This window comes from Chiloscyllium plagiosum, unplaced genomic scaffold, assembly GCF_037043375.1.
Source record: "Chiloscyllium plagiosum isolate Xiang-an unplaced genomic scaffold, Cpla_swu_hap1 HiC_scaffold_28, whole genome shotgun sequence".
In the NCBI taxonomy this organism is placed as follows: Eukaryota; Metazoa; Chordata; class Chondrichthyes; order Orectolobiformes; family Hemiscylliidae; genus Chiloscyllium; species Chiloscyllium plagiosum.
In genome coordinates, this window is record NW_028270166.1 from 23352335 (window position 1) to 23369188 (window position 16854).

General features: G+C 43.4%; 1 protein-coding gene across 2 annotated transcripts in view; it reads right to left on the reverse strand.

Moving 5' to 3' along the window:
- Positions 1 to 13815, reverse strand: part of onecut3b (one cut homeobox 3b) — a 107458-nt gene extending 93643 nt beyond the window's left edge. For both annotated transcript variants that reach the window (XR_015751834.1, XM_043721159.2), the window contains exon 1: positions 12672 to 13815. Coding sequence is in view for 1 of the 2 variants with exons in the window: in XM_043721159.2 (XP_043577094.1) it covers positions 12672 to 13707 (1036 nt within the window). In the remaining variant the exon portion in view is untranslated. The remainder of the gene's footprint in view (positions 1 to 12671) is intronic.
- Between the last annotated feature and the right edge of the window lie 3039 nt (positions 13816 to 16854).

Below are 16854 nucleotides of genomic sequence, written 5' to 3' on the forward strand. Positions count from 1 at the left end.
TTATTTGGTAAGAAATTTGTATTCAGATAAGATGAAAGATGATCAAAAATTAAGCATGAGAAAACACGAATGATTTTAGGGATGTATAATTGGCTATTAGTCTGTAGACATATGGAGCAGTGGAATTGCTTGCAAATAATGGAATTGTCTGTAAATTATGGATTCAATAGGATGAAGAATGAAAATATTGATGTTCTGAATATTATCCATATCTCAATGTGTACAGAACAAAACTGTGCACCTGTTACACCAAAGCACACTGGAACTTCACTGTTAGTCAGATCCACCTTTAACAAGGTGCATTATTGGTATTCTCACAGTCTTTGAAAATGATCCTTTACTTAATTAATAGAAAACACTAAACGAGCCATATTTTATAAATTTTACTGAATCTATATCAATGACCCTTGAAGAGTAGAGGATTGAGCAATGAACCCCAAATTTAATGTGGAACCTGCATGATAGGTGAGAGTTATGAAGCTTTGACTCCATAGAGGGGACTGTCAGTTTTCAGTGTTTATATATATACAGGGTACTTGAAAAATATTTATCAAATTTTTACTAAACCTGTTCCAAATTAAAATCCATTTTGAGGAAAGGTACTGTCTTTGGATAACCTGAGGTGACCTGATAATAGAACCATTGCAGGTGGAAATAACCATGGAGATAGCATGCTGCATTAGGTCACAGTTAATTCTGATTGCTGTTACTCTCCTTATGAATACAGTCAACAAGTTCTGTCCGGTAACTCAGAAACCCGCCGATTTCTCAAACTTTTGACAATGTCACTGGTGTGTGGTTTTCTCAGAAGCTGTAATGTCCTCTCTTCCATTATATGATTGCTTGCTTTTCCAATTCCTATAAAGTTTTGCATCTCCCCACCCCACCAACACACACAAAGAGATTAACTCCTCACTTCAGTACTATTACATGCGTTCAGGTATTCCCTGACCGCAAGTCAAAGTGACATCTTTATTTGTTCTCAAGAACACAGTAACACTGATATGGCCACATTTGGTTCCTAATTAACTTTGTGTTTTGTCTTCTTCCTTAACCCCAGCAGTGCCAATCGATTTGAGAACCCAGATATGGAAAGGTTACTTGACTGCAGGGATGGCACACCCAGGCTTGATTCTATGTTGATTTGACAGCTATACATGTACATTTCAGGAAGAGGAACTGAACTTATGAGCTCTGGGTAATGTTTCCCTGGCTCACTAAGGGGTAATGAGACAATTGCAAAGTGTGCATTGCTCCCTTCTAGCGAACTAAAAATCGAGAACAGATTCTGCTTTATAATTATAGATCATTATTAGCCTGGATTGTTTAATTATATAAACTGTATTGGGATCCTGAGATTATTGCATTATCCTTGGTCCAAAGTAATCTCTTTCATCTAAAATATGATCAATAGGATCAATGTGAGCTCTTCTCTATAATTCAGAAGGGATAAACCATTCAGCCCTCTTCTAAAAGAAGCAAGTCTCTATCATCATTACGTTCCTCAAAAGGGAAAGCTTCCACTCTGCTGCAACAAACCTAACCTGAAATAGTCTCCATCAACCTTTTACATTCTTATAAAGTAGCATATGAAAGGCATAGGCAAGGGTGTGCCACATTCCTGATTTCCAGCAGAGAAAGACATTTCCCAACCTACACCTGGCTGAAGATATTAATGACTTGTTCCTTCGTGTGATGAGGCTTCAGTTTGAGAGATCTTAGATGGGAAACCTAATCTTCCAGGTTCAACAAGCGAGTTGTCCACGGTTTTCGGGCTAACAGCTAACGATGAAAATCTTGATAACTTCAAGTGAGAAACAATATCCAGACTGGAGGCTTAGAGAGATCTCGGGGTTAGAACTAGCCAATGCTTCAACGGGAGAAGGATCAAACTGAGACCTACTTTCATCCTGCTTAAGCCAAACTATATCTGAAAGACTATGCAAAGATACAGACGTAGGTGAAGAAATTCAGCGGCAAGTAATAACGAGCAAAAGCAGAGTTAAAGTTCAATGCAAAATTTTTCAAAAGGCACAATTGACAAACAGCGCATTCTCAAGTGCACTTGCTATTTTCTAATGCAGTTGATATTTTGCATTTGATAATATTTTGTACCAGTTACTATACAGTTTGTCACCAAATAGGGAGTTCACCTACATTCATTCACGCGTACGAGAACAGCCGCTGGAAAAGCATTGAGTCCAGTATGTTGGTGGTTCGCAAGAAGGTGGTTAAGTAGCGTATATTGGTAAACAGTTACTTGACAATTTGTGTTCTTATTTACAGTGAAATAAAATGGATGGCGAGATTTGTTAGAATGTTGCTTAACGTTGGCCTGGGTTAAAGCCAGCCAACTGAAAGCCATTTTAAAACATCTTTCTGGTCCTCTGTAATGAATGCTGAAGGCCTAAGTGAAATGAGTCTGTATACATTCTGTGTAGCTTGCAGTGGAGAGCATCAGGCCGCCTTGGAATGTATCCCGAATTGCGCTAATTTGATAGTCCTGCCAAGTTGGAACGCAAAGAGGGGACGCGGAGTGTCAGTGCGGTGCAGCAGGGGGAGCTGTTGTGACACAGAGACAGCAATACCTAACGGGACCAGGGAGAGGGATACTGACTGAGCAATGAATCTGAAAATGCCTGGTATCCACTTCAAGGGACAAACATGCCATTCCCGGCCCTGTCATTTACAATTCGTCTTAAAAAAAAATGTTTCTTCAAGAATGAATAATTAATTGATCAACATTACTCACTTTTCACTATCGAATCCTCTTTAAATATGTAACATCTGTGACTTTCTGATTGTTTTAAAACGACCGAGACGTCTAACTTTTACAATTTGTTTACCAATTTGAGTAGCAATTGCTGTGGAATATGTAAAGGTGTGTTACGTTAAACATACGGGAAATTGATTTTGAATTCACGCCGTATTCCCATAACAATGTCATTGGGAATGAAACGGAACAGCAGCAGTGTAAAACCCTTACACGAATAATGCCATTTCGTGCTGATAACATTAAAATCACTAAAACAGATTCAGTCGAAACCAAAAACCCAATGGCTATAATAAATATCGAAATTATTTCGGAGTTTCTTCAGTAATTCAAGTCATACGTGGCCCTAAGAAAATAGTGTTTTTATTTGATATGTTAAAGATTAATTCAACTTCTTTCTGGACGAAGGGTTGAAATCGAATCTTGGCGAATTATTGCTGTTCCTGAGCAAGGATTTCACAAAACACAAGACTAATGAAAGCTCAAACATTTTCGCTGCGATTTCCCTTTTTATTTGGTTGAAACGTCCAAAGAAAGGATCGAACAAGATTAACCTTCTAAAACCAAACGCGTAGTTTTGGGACATCGGTGAATTTTAGCGAGAAGCGACGACTGAAATTATAGAGTGAGATATTTGTTAGGGGCGCCTGTTGCAGTTTTAAAATGTGACCGAGATTTTACTGTGAATCAGTTCGATCTGAACAGTCTGTACATGTCAATTCACTGAATGCAGAAATAGAAATACATAACATACCTCAAAATATTACGGGCAACAGCGAAAGATTCGCCCAGAATTGTGTTTGATATTTAGTCAATTATAGTTTTGAGGTAAATTTTGTACAGATTTCCTGAAGAGAGATGACGCCCCATCTCTAAACAAATTGGGGTCAAATCGGTTTGCCCACTAACCCCAAACCCGCCCCCCCCCCCCCCTTCCCCACCCGTCACTTGTCCCTCTCACCATCTGGAAATATACTAACACGTTATTGTTTTTTTTTAAACATAAAATTCGAACGCCAAATTCAACTCAACACTACGTTGCAATTCTTAAAATCATATACGTCCCTCTAAAAAAGCTACCCAATAAATCAATTTTCACAGAACAACGAGTCCAAAGGAGGAGATGAAGGTTTCTCTCTGTCGTTCACGTCAAAAAAAAGGTGGAACCTTTTTTCCTGAAGTCTGTCTGACTTTGAAAACAATGTCAGTTCTCTGCATCCAATCGCCCATTTGTCCAGCTTCGAGACAAGGAAACTGATTGAAGTAAAACTGAACACTAACATGCAACTCTGATATCTGCACAATGGGGGTATTTTTCGAATGTTTAACCACAGACAGGGTCCACAAGCCAAAACACGCGGAAGTGGCTTCAAGCCTTGGGTTGGGGTTGGGGGGGTGGTGGGGGTGTTAATTACAAATCGATTGCCAGTGTAGTGTTCCCCTTTCTAACTACAGTAATTGGTCACTGCTTTCTGGAATTTCAGGTTGTGTCTCCCAGCTGATGAACACAGTCTGTTGGAATATTAAGTATCTCATCTGAAGGCGCAGCAGGAGAACCAACCAACCAACCATTTCGATGAAACCTGCAAGATCGTTTCGTTGCTGCTCAGATGCCGGTTGTATTCTATTCTGGCGAACTTTACATATGTAATCATTACCGTCCTACTGCCCTTGTGTGAACGGCGCATGTGAACTGAGTGCAGTCCAGAGATTTGGAGATCGAGGCATAGCTATGCTTTCCCTCGCAGCAATCTGGGTTTTGGAAAATTAAAAAATGAAAAGATAGTCAAGGCACGCACAGTCCGGGCCGCTTAATGGAGACAATTCCTTTACACGAGACATTTGGTCAGGCTCTAATTGATTGCCAGTGGATTTCAATGAAGTGTTTCCTAACATAGACAAGATGATAAATGGTGTCCCAGTTAACCGGTTTAACTCTTGCCTTTGGAAGGGGGCGTTTGAGAAGTCTAACGTGCATAAAAGCGTCGAGACTGCTATGAAATTCCCCGTGTAAACAGGAACAATTCAGATGTCTTGTTTCTTTAACAAAATGTTAATTTTTGGCATGTTGTTGTGAACAATAGTAGGGATTGCTGAAAACCACGCTCGGAGTATACTCTCCAGAATCAGAAGCTACTCATTCAGCGGAACACCATTTTGTTGCAGGTGCCATTTTTCAAACAATCGCCTTATTTTGATGTGTAGGAATGGAAGGATTCTGCTGTGATTTGAATGGATTAGGTAATCCTTGCTGCTACAGCAACAAGACATTCATTAATGATGCTTAACCTGAACATCTCTGAATAATGTCAGAAAATGTAATATCAATACGTTGTGGGCTGTTTGGGGTGCATTCTGTGGGATTGCGGGGGTCACAATATTCTTTCGGGAAATTCGAAATCTAGCCGTGAGTGTCGTTCCATAAAATTGTTCATTTTTTAAAAAAAAAGGAAATCTCGTCTCATTGTCTCTACGTGCTCGACCACAAAGCTTCATATGTGAAAGCCTGACGCTGTATTTCGGACGGTTGGACAGGTGCACTGAGCAGAAAGCAGCCTCTACCTCGGGCAGGTTGAAGGGATGTGAGCTTTGCAGGAGCAGCGGGGACAATAACTTATCTACATACACTTTCTGATTAATGTTGTTGGTATTTTCAAAGCGGATCGAAGCCGTGGTGTGCTGGTTACAATTGTGATCTTGAAAAATGCTGTCCTCAGTGTTTCAACTCAGACATGGGCAAAAGTTATGATCATGGTTCATGGTTTTGCGTTTAAATTTCCTTTACCTTTGTACAGGCACTCGGGGGTGGGGTGCTGCAAAAGCACAGCAGGTCAGGCAGCATCCGAGGAACAGGAGACTCGACGGTTCAGGCATATGCCCATTAATCAGGAATTCCTGCTCCTCGGATACTGCTTTACCTGCTGTGCTTTCCCAGCACCACACTCTTGGACTCTGATCGCCAGCATCTGCAGTCCTCACTTCCTTCTACAGGGGCCAGAAGGGTATTGTACATCAAATAAAAAGGCGGGATTCTCACTCAAGTGGCCGATTAACGCCGTTAAAACCGAATGGAGCTGTCTAATGCTGATATGACGGAGTCTGAAATCCAAACAGCAATGCGGTTAAGATGCATTTTAACGGCGGAAATCGCCCCCCACTCACTTACATCAGGGTTTGCCAGTGGACAGGGATGATTGGCCCATTCAGAGCGCTGTGATGATTTATTTTTGCCACAGTCCTTTCCTTATAAATGTGACCCACCGGTCTCTCACATCGCCCCACTTCTGATATATCTGAGATTTTCACTTTACCTTAACTGCTACAACAAAGGAGCCCCTCCCGGGCAATGCGAATGATGTGATCGGATTTGAACACCTTCACACAGCTTTCTCCGTTCTGCTTTAACAAAACCGGGCTCGGTGCCTATTGCGGGTCCATGTAAAACACCCGCTTTCCGAGCTGTTGGAATTTGCTGGAAACACATTTGTTTTTAATAACAAAGCCAGTTAAATCTTGTTTCTTTCGCGTCCCTATTCATAATGCCGGTTATGAATAACGTTGCGATCTTTTGACAATATTCCATTGTTATTGTTGGAATGACAACATAAAACCTTCAGGTCATACATAAATGGATTTGTTGCCATAAAATCTCCTGACTGTTATCAGCGTTCCAGTTCAACCTTGTGTTACCCCGATACTATTATGTTTTAAACTATGGTTTAAATGCAACACCCGATTTTCCACGCCAAATTTATTTCTATTTTTGAAAACCGTGTTCAATACCAACTCCATATTTTGAACTGTGCTCGAACGGTGCGCGTTAAAGTCACAGTTAAATGATCTAACATGGTAACGAGCCTAGTTAAGTTGTAAAATTGTCAAATCATACGGTTGCTCTGTAAATGATTAATTATTTGAGTGTTATTTGCAACAGTATTCTAATCTAGCCACCTCCCCAATAACCTAATCGCGGACTAATGTCCCCAGCCTCCCTGCTGCTACAAATAAAGAACAATCTTCATTAAAGTAACCTCTCGCAGTAAAATGGTTTCGCTTCTGTCTTTCATTTCTCCAGTTTTTTTGCAAAAATAAACAACGAATTGCTGTTTGTTCAAGAAAGATCAGAACTGGTGGCCACCATATTCAACAGAGTCTGGGTGGAAAACAGCAAGAGGCAGACTGTGTGTGTGGATGTGTGTGTGTACACGCCTGTCTCGCTTTCTTTCTTTCTCTCACCCCCTGTAGTGCACAGAACCCCTTCTGAAATGGTCATTTTTATCTTTCCTTTTGCTGTTACTCTTTAACTTTCGTTCGGGACCAGCCCGATTTCCACCAGACTCCCTCCGAATTCAACAACGAAATAAAAGCGAGATAACAAGAATTGGAAGCAGCGACCTTTGTAACAAATTCCAAGGCTCCCTCAGCAGCCGCCTGATAAGAGGCGAGCGAACCTCACATTCATTCATTTAAAATTTCAATCCGGTTCCCTTCAACCGAGCAACATCCAGAAACCCTCGCACCCAGGGCCTGGTTAGAATTCGCTCTGTTTTTGTTTGGTTTTACCAGAAGCAGCTCAATGTAATTGTATCATTGCAATTCTGAACGGTATCTAGCGGAAGAAACCCGAATAATTGACAAGGCAGCCCGCGAAACATTAAGCAGCGCCTAAAATGTAAAAGAATATCATTTCAGCTAACTCAAAGTTAGAAAGTGATTCACAATGTGTGGCAGATCAAATGCAAAATAGGTGTTACTTAGAGACATGCAAATTCCTTTATGTATATAGTTTAAGAAGTCAGGCCTGCCGCTTTATGGTTTTTATGCTTTCCGAAAGAAATCCCCGGATTTTGGATATGTTTTAGCTCATACCGGATTTTGGATGTGTTTTAGTCCACTCTATCACCCTATCCTTTTACAGCTAAGTTGCCCAAAACACATTGATTTTCCTCGTTTTAAACACTGCTGAAACTTAATCAATTGTAAGAGAGGAATCAAACAAAAATCTTCATTTTTTTTTGCTGATCTTTTCTTACTCGAAGCTTTGCTGAGACAACCGAAACTCAGTTGGGACGCCTTGGCCCTTTGGCGGAACTATCCATCTGGCAGCTTCTGTGAAAAGGCTTCACGACCCGTTTTCTCAAGGTGTAGTGTGGCCTATTCTCAGTTTAACTAAGGATGTGATTTCCGGCATCACTTCAGCGGGCCGTCTTATTCCGGCATTCCCTGTACCACGCACACACAAAGACTAAAACACACACACAGAAAAACACAAACTAACACACACAGACTAACACACAGACACACAGTCTAACACACACCACACAATCAAACACACATATAGACTAATCCACACAGGCGATCAGAGACTCAGAGTAACACACACACAATAACTCACACAGGCTAACACAGACTAACCCACACAGGCTAACACAGACTAACACACACAATAACTCACACAGACTAACCCACACAGGCTAACCAACAGGCTAACACAGACTAACACACACGAAGACTAACACAGAGAGAAAAACACAAACTAACACACACAGATGAATATAGAGACACACAAGCTAACATACACACCACACAGACTAACACACATATAGTCTAATCCACACAGGTGATAAGAGACTCAGAGTAACACACACACAATAACTCACACAGACTAACCCACACAGGCTAACACAGACTAACACACACAATAACTCACACAGACTAACCCACACAGGCTAACACAGATTAACACACACAATAACTCACACAGACTAACCCACACAGACTAACACAGACTAACACACACAATAACTCACACAGACTAACCTACACAGGCTAACACAGATTAACACACACAATAACTCACACAGACAAACACACACAGGCTAACACAGACTAACTCACACAGACTAACCCACACAGACGAACACAAACGCATACACACACACACACTAACACAGACACAGGCTAATACACACAGAATCTCCGAAGACCGCGCGGGGAGCATGTGTCGATCTGGCTATAAAAGTTAAGGAGCTGCAGCTAAGAGCAGGTTTGATTCCGTTAATTGGAACAATAGGGATGTGTGGGAGAGCAGACTTCACTGCACTGGTTACCGATCGCTCTCAGGGAAAGGCTCAGTCGCGAAGATTGCAAAGCACAGGCTTTTGATCACATTCGCGAATAGAATGTGTCTCCCAGTAGCATTGGCAGGTCTGCTGTGTGATCAATATTGACTGGGTTCGAATTGCACACAACCAGCTCTCTTTGCTCTCTCACTCTCTCCCACCCCCGCCTCCCCTTCCTCTTTCTATCACTGCCGCAATCCTGTCATAAAACACATGGCGTTCCCCACGTTCCCCTAAAGAAACACTTTATTCTTAACACCCAAATCGTCCTAAACTATGCAATGTTAATCGATAATTTCAAATTAAAAAGATAGCTCATTATTTCGGTGTGGTACGCGATGAGGCAGTATGGGCTGAGTGCATGTGTATCTGATTTATTTAGTATGTACCTATCTGATAAATAATAGATGCATCTTTTTATGAAAGATTTACAGACGTGCACATTTGTCAAGTGTGCATTTCATTTAAGACAAATTATCTGGGAGAGATTGGGCAAGAGCAAATGTAAGAATTATGATCTGCAATATGTATTCCCGCACACACAGGACTGAACATGGTGTAACCTTTGTATAGGATGCCACGTCTGGATCGAGTCGATCGGGACGTGACTTTTTTTGTAGGCATTCCGTGAGTCCAACAACACCAAACATGACGAGAGAAAATAAATCTTTAAACAACCCTTAAAGGAAGGCTCCAAACGACACACATACTGCCAAAAACAAAACCCTCAGAGATCTTGCTGAGCTTGTTTTTAAATAATCTGCTCGCCAGTCATGCAGGCAAGATAGTTCCAGGCGCAGATATGGCGTTAGAATCACTTTCAACAATTGATCCTTAATCCACAATCCACAGACACAGGAGAAGAAAGTGGAATGAAAAGGGTTAGATCCGAATGCAAATGCCAGTTCAACGGCCAGCAGTTATGTTTATTGATCGTACATTTGCCAGTACAATTCACATCAGCTTCATTCAAACAGCAGCATCAGTTGCTTTGTGATATACCCTGCCAGTGAGACCTGTACAGCCTGTAGGGATGGGAGGGTCAGTAATCGGGCAGGTGAAAATGTGGCCCATCACCTAACATCTCATACAAGACGTAAAAAAAACTGAAGCTTTTCTGAATGCATCTTTAATACCATTAGAGCTGTCTCCCCACACTATATTAGAACGCCATTTGGAGGGTTACCCCTCTCTACAACCCACTATTTTAAATCTCTGCATTGTGTTATCCATCAGATTTGATGTCTGGCTATATGGTTGTTAAGGAAGATAACATATTTCAATGGTGCAATCTGAGCCAACTGTGTAGCAAATGATTATGCTGCTAGTCCATCACTGTGAACTGATCTACACTCGCTGCAATGGGTAGGTTTTATGTTCTCTGGGTATGTAACATTGCATTCATGTTACCTCAAATACTAGAAATCTGAACTATGGGAGAAATACTAAAGTACTGAACAATGATGGCAATTACAATCTTTCTAATACAAGTGGACCGTTAAAGACACTTGTATTATTATTGAACAGACCAGATTCAAGTTCACGTGAGGAGAACATGTCGGTCATTTCAAACCACTTTCTGACATTACTGGAATTGAACCAGCGACGGTTTCTCACGTAACATCTTCTTTTCCTTTACAACCCGAATGAAATCGCGGTGTTAAACGCATCGATCCCACTGCTAAGGTGTCCCAATCGTTGCTGTCAAACATGCAAATCGCGGTGATATCTGTAACATCTGAAAACACTCCAGTACGTTCACTTGTGATTTTTCTTTTCTGCAACCTCACCCTATACAGCATTATCTGGCAGTGTACTGCCGTTTCAAAATATTTGAACAACCCTAAAAATCGATTTCTTTGACTGTGATGAATTCCGAATTGTAATTCGAAGCTATTGATTTTGTGGTTTCAAATGCGAACAATTCTGTCTCCCTTACTCCTAATAAAGAATCCTGGCTGTTTCGCCTTTTCATATTTATATCTCAATCGCACTAATGCGACATTGCGCCGGCATTTCCAAACCTCCCTTGTCATCAGAAATTATTCTATGACAAGGAATAAGTTCAACAAAATCCTTCAAAATTTGTAAATTTCAAAGACCTTGCACTTGTCTAGATCCTTGCGCTGACATTGTGATAACAAAGAAACTTGAAGCTAAAATGTCCAGAAAGAAAAATGTTACATTACAACACCGTCCAGAATTGAAGATACACTGCACCACAAATGTGAGTGTCGTGGTCAGGCAGGATTATGATGCTGGGGATTTATTGCCATTTAATGGGAGGTCTCAAAATGTTGTATTGGACCTGCCAAGTTCCCCCAGTGCTGCACTAGCCAATAATCACCATCTTTAATGTTATATTATTTTTGATAAAATATAACATTAAACATTTAACCGAGATAGATTATACGTTGCCAAAAACTTCATTTAAAATGTTTCCATCTCATTCCTCTCCGTGTTACTAAATCTAAGAGCACTTGTCTCTATTGCGCTAATTTGTCCCAACTCTCCCATACTACATTTTGGAACAGAAATAAAACACAAACGCTCGATTGAGTTTAACAACAGAGACACTTAAAAAGCCAATTCAGGATAGTTTAAATCTTTATTTATCAGACTCTTGTAAAACCAATGCAATCTGCATTACATTAACTGCTTTTCAATAGCGCATTGACTGTAACTAAAAGATGCCCCGATTCGCACCTAATTAAAGGGCAGGTAAATTGTGGGACACGTGGCATCGCGTGGATGGTACACCTGAGGACGGTTACGTCCTGAAGATGCTCTGTGCCTCTCCGTTACAAGAAGAAGCGTCGGCGAGGGTCCCAGAGATGGTGGGTGCACCAGCACATTATCAAACCATCACGCTAGGTGGCCCACAACTCATTTTAAAAACCCATTAAAACATGCACGCCAGACAGTTACAGAAATGAATAGTGCACGGTACAAATACTATCGAACGGAATTGAGATTTTGCGTATAAATGTACAGAGTTGCTCCCCATCAATGAGATGTACCTCAGTTCAATTCACATCTGTAGTGCTATTCAGCCAGCAAAATATAATGCCACCACTATTTTCAAAAGGAAACGACGCGTGGAATAATGGACATAATCCCTTCTCTTCCATATGAATAATCTAGTTCGCTGGAAAGAAATTTGCTGTTTGCTCATCAATACAAATTATCTAACCAACAGAACAACCTAACGCCCCCCTCCCCTCCCCTCCCCAGTGAATGGAAGAGAATAGGAGATTGACGATAGATTATTTTGTGTGTGCCTGTGCGGCAGCAGTTATGTTTTTGACCAGGTAGCGGGGCATTCACCTACATTAGGTGAATCCGTTTCTGTCCCAGAATTACTAATGCCGTATTTACATAAAATAAACCTGGGGAAGTGAAAAGGACATTAATGGGAAAACCCTAGGGATCCTGTCAGAAAACAAGGAGTGTGAGCGGAATAGAGAACACTGTGAAATCTCCGTGTGCGTGAATGTCATGCACACACACACACACAATGTCAAACACCGAGACAAAGAAATACAAAGCGATAAATAAAAGCATGGGAAATATTACTGTCAAAGATGGTGAAGCATCCTTTGAGTAATTGTTTTCGGTTTAAATGAAGGGAAATGATTCAGCAACCCGCCCGAAGTTTTCAGAATCTGTTGTGGTTAAGTTTGCATTGTGGATAGATTTGCACATTATATATAAATAAGATAAAGCGTCGAGTTAAAAGCCAAACGCACGGAATCTCTGTGCATTCTCCGTCCTACCTGCAAGCCTTAGGGCTGACATTCTTTGGAATTCCGGCTCCTGAAGCCACTTCCACATCCTCCTGAAGGTCTCGCGGCCGGATTTGAGCTTACTCCAGGGTTTGGGGTTCCTCAGCAGGTCTGAGAGAGTCCCCTGTGACCTGCACAGGATGCGCTGGGCGAAGATGGCCTGCGGAATGCTGTAGCGTTTCAGCTCGGCGGTGATCCTCTGGGCCACCTCCTTGGTGTTGATCTCCTCGACCTGGTTGGAGCCGCCGCTTTGCGAGGCGGACACCGACGCCTGGCGGTCTCGCTCGGAGGAGAGCAGGGAGCCGTTGGCCTGGCCGTGATGGTGCCCGTGATGGTGTATGCCGTTGAGGTGGGCCATCATGCCGGCTCCGGGAGCCGCCAGTCCCCGGGCGAGGTGCTCTTCTCCCCGGGAGAGCATGGCAGCGTGCGACTCGAAGCCGCTGGGCGACAGGATCTTCTCGTTAGCCATGTGCCCGCCGTAAGGGGTGAGGGGTTGCTGAGAGTTGTGCAAAGTGCCCAGTCCGTTGGAGAGAGGGGACAGCGGCTGCCCCATGCTAGCCATGTCCTTGTGGTAAGGGCTGTAGAGATTGCCCATGGAAGGTAAGCCCCTCTCGTCCCTCATGAGGGTGAAGCTGCCGCTGACGTTGCCGGGCAGTCTTTGGTGCGGGGGGTGGTGGTGGTGATGGTGGTGGTGGTGGTGAGGGTGAGGGTGGTGGAATTTCTCCGACACGGTGGAGATGGGCGGCAGGTGCTGCAGCGGGGTCAGCGTGGTGTAGGTGCTGCTCAGGCTCATCCCGGGCGGACTCTCACACGACATGCTCATCGCCGGGTGCAGGGGTCCTGCCAGGCTCGGATCCGGCCGGTACTCTCCGCCTTCCAGGATCGAAGCCATGCTGGAGACCATGGCGGGCCGGCCGTGAGGCGCCAGGCTCCGGTGAGACGCCTGGCGATTGTGGGAACTGTTCATCAGGTCGCTGGCTTGGCTGACACCGTGGATATTCCCGAGGTTTTCCATTGTAAGCTCCATTGCGCTGGGTTGGGGGAGAGAGAGAGGTGAGGAAGAAAAGGAGGCATCAATGCCTAGCCATCCGCTCGGTCGAGCTCTGCCTCTGTGTGTGTGTGTGGGGGGGTGGATGTGTGTGTGTGTGTGTGTGGGTGGATGTGTGTGTGTGTGGGTGGGTGTGTGGGTGTGTGTGGGAGGGGATGGGGGGGATGGGGCTATCAGTGCTGCTGCTGCTGCTGTCTCTCGGATCGTTTGTGTGTGTGTGTGTGTGTCTGTGTGTGTCTGTCTGTCTCTCTCTCCCTGACTGATGCACTGCTCCCTGGGCTGCAGGTTTAACCGCTTTTGCAGACTGGGGCAGAGACAGAGGGAGCCAGAGTCTCAATGCGCACTCTCACATCCGTCTTTGACGTCAGCACTCCCACATCTCATTACTGAATTTCCGGAGGGGTGGCGGGGGTCTGTTTCTTTCCACCCTCCCTTCCCCTTTCCCCCTGTCGCTTCTGCCTTCCCCTTTTCCAAAAGCCGGAAAGTTTCAGATCAAACAGTGCGTGAGTGCAATTAGCCACTGAATCAGCCAAGATACAATTGCAACCTCTGACTTCAGCGCTGTCGGTTCAGCTTCTCATCCAAACCCCAGCCCAGGCAGCTCGCTCCGGGCAGCTCTCTCACTGACAGGGCTCTCGTTCACTGCAGATAAGGAAAGTGTCACCTACAACAACCACAGCTCGAAACCTCTGGGTCAGACACGGCCCCAGAGGCCCATCTCAAAACCAGGAGGATCATTTTGTTCACTGAATCATTTGCTTCAATGTTTTAGGCAGTACACGCGTATTGGTCACGCTCAATAGTCGTTGACTGGGCAATTATATCCCGTATTTTATAATGGGTAGACCTCTCGGGATCCAGCATCACTGGATCGCAGAGTCATAGAATGTTTATAAAGGGGTAGAAGGAGGCCATTCAGCCCATCAGATCTGCGACAGCCACTTCCCCATTTTCCAGGGTCAAGCCTTTGAAGATTGTGTCAGTTGACTTTTTTTTTGATATGGAACAAGTTTGACACTTGCATTAATATTTCCGTTCATTACATACACTACAGTATTTTGAAGTGTTCCGCCAGTGTAAACTTCAGAGCGACACTTTTTGATTTGCGGGAGACACACCGGTAGGCCTGACTGTCTCACTTGAACGAGGTAACACGTTTTACAATAAAACAACTGTGGATGCTGTAAATCTGAAACAATAAAAAAACAAAACCCAGAAAATTGCTGGAGAAACAACTTGGGCTTTGCAGGTCCGGCAGCATTTGTGGAGAGAAATCAGGGTTAACGTTTGGAGTCCATTGACATTTCTTCAGAACACAGTTTACAAACTGCCCTATGTTGGGGTTAGTTGACCATCACTTCAGCGTTTGCACTTCTCTGAAATCTTCAGCTGAGAGATAACCAGTGCGGTGACTAAGTGTACACAGGTCACTATCTGAAGACGCCTCGATTGTTTGCAAAGTTCGGGACTTATTGTCTGAAACCCTGCCGCTGTCCTGAACAATAGGTCCAATATGGAGCATGGACAGCTGCCACAGAAATGCACACACCATACACACACTCGAAATTGTCATCGAATTCGATATGCCCTAACAGCGCTGGGAAACACTTCCAAAGCCCAAGTTGTCAGCTGCACTGGAGCAGTTCTGTTGAGAAGAGGTTGCGCCATTTCCACTCGCCGGGTCTTCAATTTCACCCGAGGACGCATGTGACAGAAGTCACACGGATACAAACGCGGTGATAAATTCACTTCTGTCTGAACTCGGGAGGAAGTCAACATGGCGCTGAATTTGGAGCCGGGTTTGAAGGGGTAAGGGGCAGCATTTATGTGTGTGCCTGCACACTCCCTTTATTGTCAATTCAACCGGAAATGTCGCTTTCTCCATGAGAACCTGATCACTTTGACCGAATGATGTCGTCTAGCTTAAAGTGGCATTCGTAAACGCCGATTGATGAAACTCTCCGGGCTGACGTGAGAAAGACAGATTCTGACCTGTGGTTGGGGTGGTGGGGGCGGAGGGGGTGGTGAAAGCCTTTGGGGACTCAAAGCAGTAACCAGTGGTAACAACATGAAAGTGTTGCATTAAGGGACTTGCAGAGGATTTGCACCATAAAGATATACAAAGACCCAGCTGAGAGCGCTTTGATCTGGAATATACTGAGGTCGAAGATTTTGAAAAAAAAACCCTTCACAAATCGAGCTGTGATATACTAAAAATCACTGCCAGTAAATTCGGAGGCCGCACATTTTCATAGCAACAATGTTCCCCTGGACCACACTTCACAACATACAGCAGGTTAAAATAACCGAGACTAATCCCGCCTGCACTCGGGGCTCGAATATTCTGAATGGCCTGTCGGCAGTTCCCACAATTCACCAGTTTCTCTTCGGAGCCCCATGTCACAGTCACCCACAATCCCCATAACATCAAAAACAAAGTTTGCAGAAAGTTTGATGCTTCTGGGGTTTGTGCTTGAAAGATGAGGGTTTAATGGTTACAGACTGCAGTGTCAACGCTTTGTTTTCCTGATTTAAAGGACTGAGAACTTGACAACTGAGAGAGATGTGGCGGATCAGGCTGCAGCTCTTGCCCACCTGTACCTTTACCTTTCCTACTAACCTGGCTCGCTTCAGCTTTCCGGATGTGCTGACTCTAAAATACATGAGCTCAATTGCAACTTTTCACTTCTCTTAAACTAACAACATAGTACGATTATTACCAGGGTCATATGACGGTTTATTTCACAAAATCCTTGATCATTTCCAACACTACTGACTGCTACGTCGTCACAATAAGTGTTCGATTAAGTACAAATTCAGGATAATGCTGATTATCTGGGAAGAGTATTATTGTGGTTGTTTACTTGTGATGACAGGTAAAGCGGATAGTCCCTTTCTGCCACAAGATTCAGTGAAGAGCCAGTTTATTTCCTCGACTCTCCTTTTGTAATTAACAAAAAATAATTTAGCAAGTCGAATGTTCGCGTCATTCTAACAGGGATCTGCAACACCTCATTGCTTCGTCCAAATCGATAAACTATCATTAACCAAAGCGCAGCCAAATGTGCTGAAAATCTGAAAGGGAAAGGATTTTTGTTTTTATTTTTTAAATGGTCATTTTCCAAT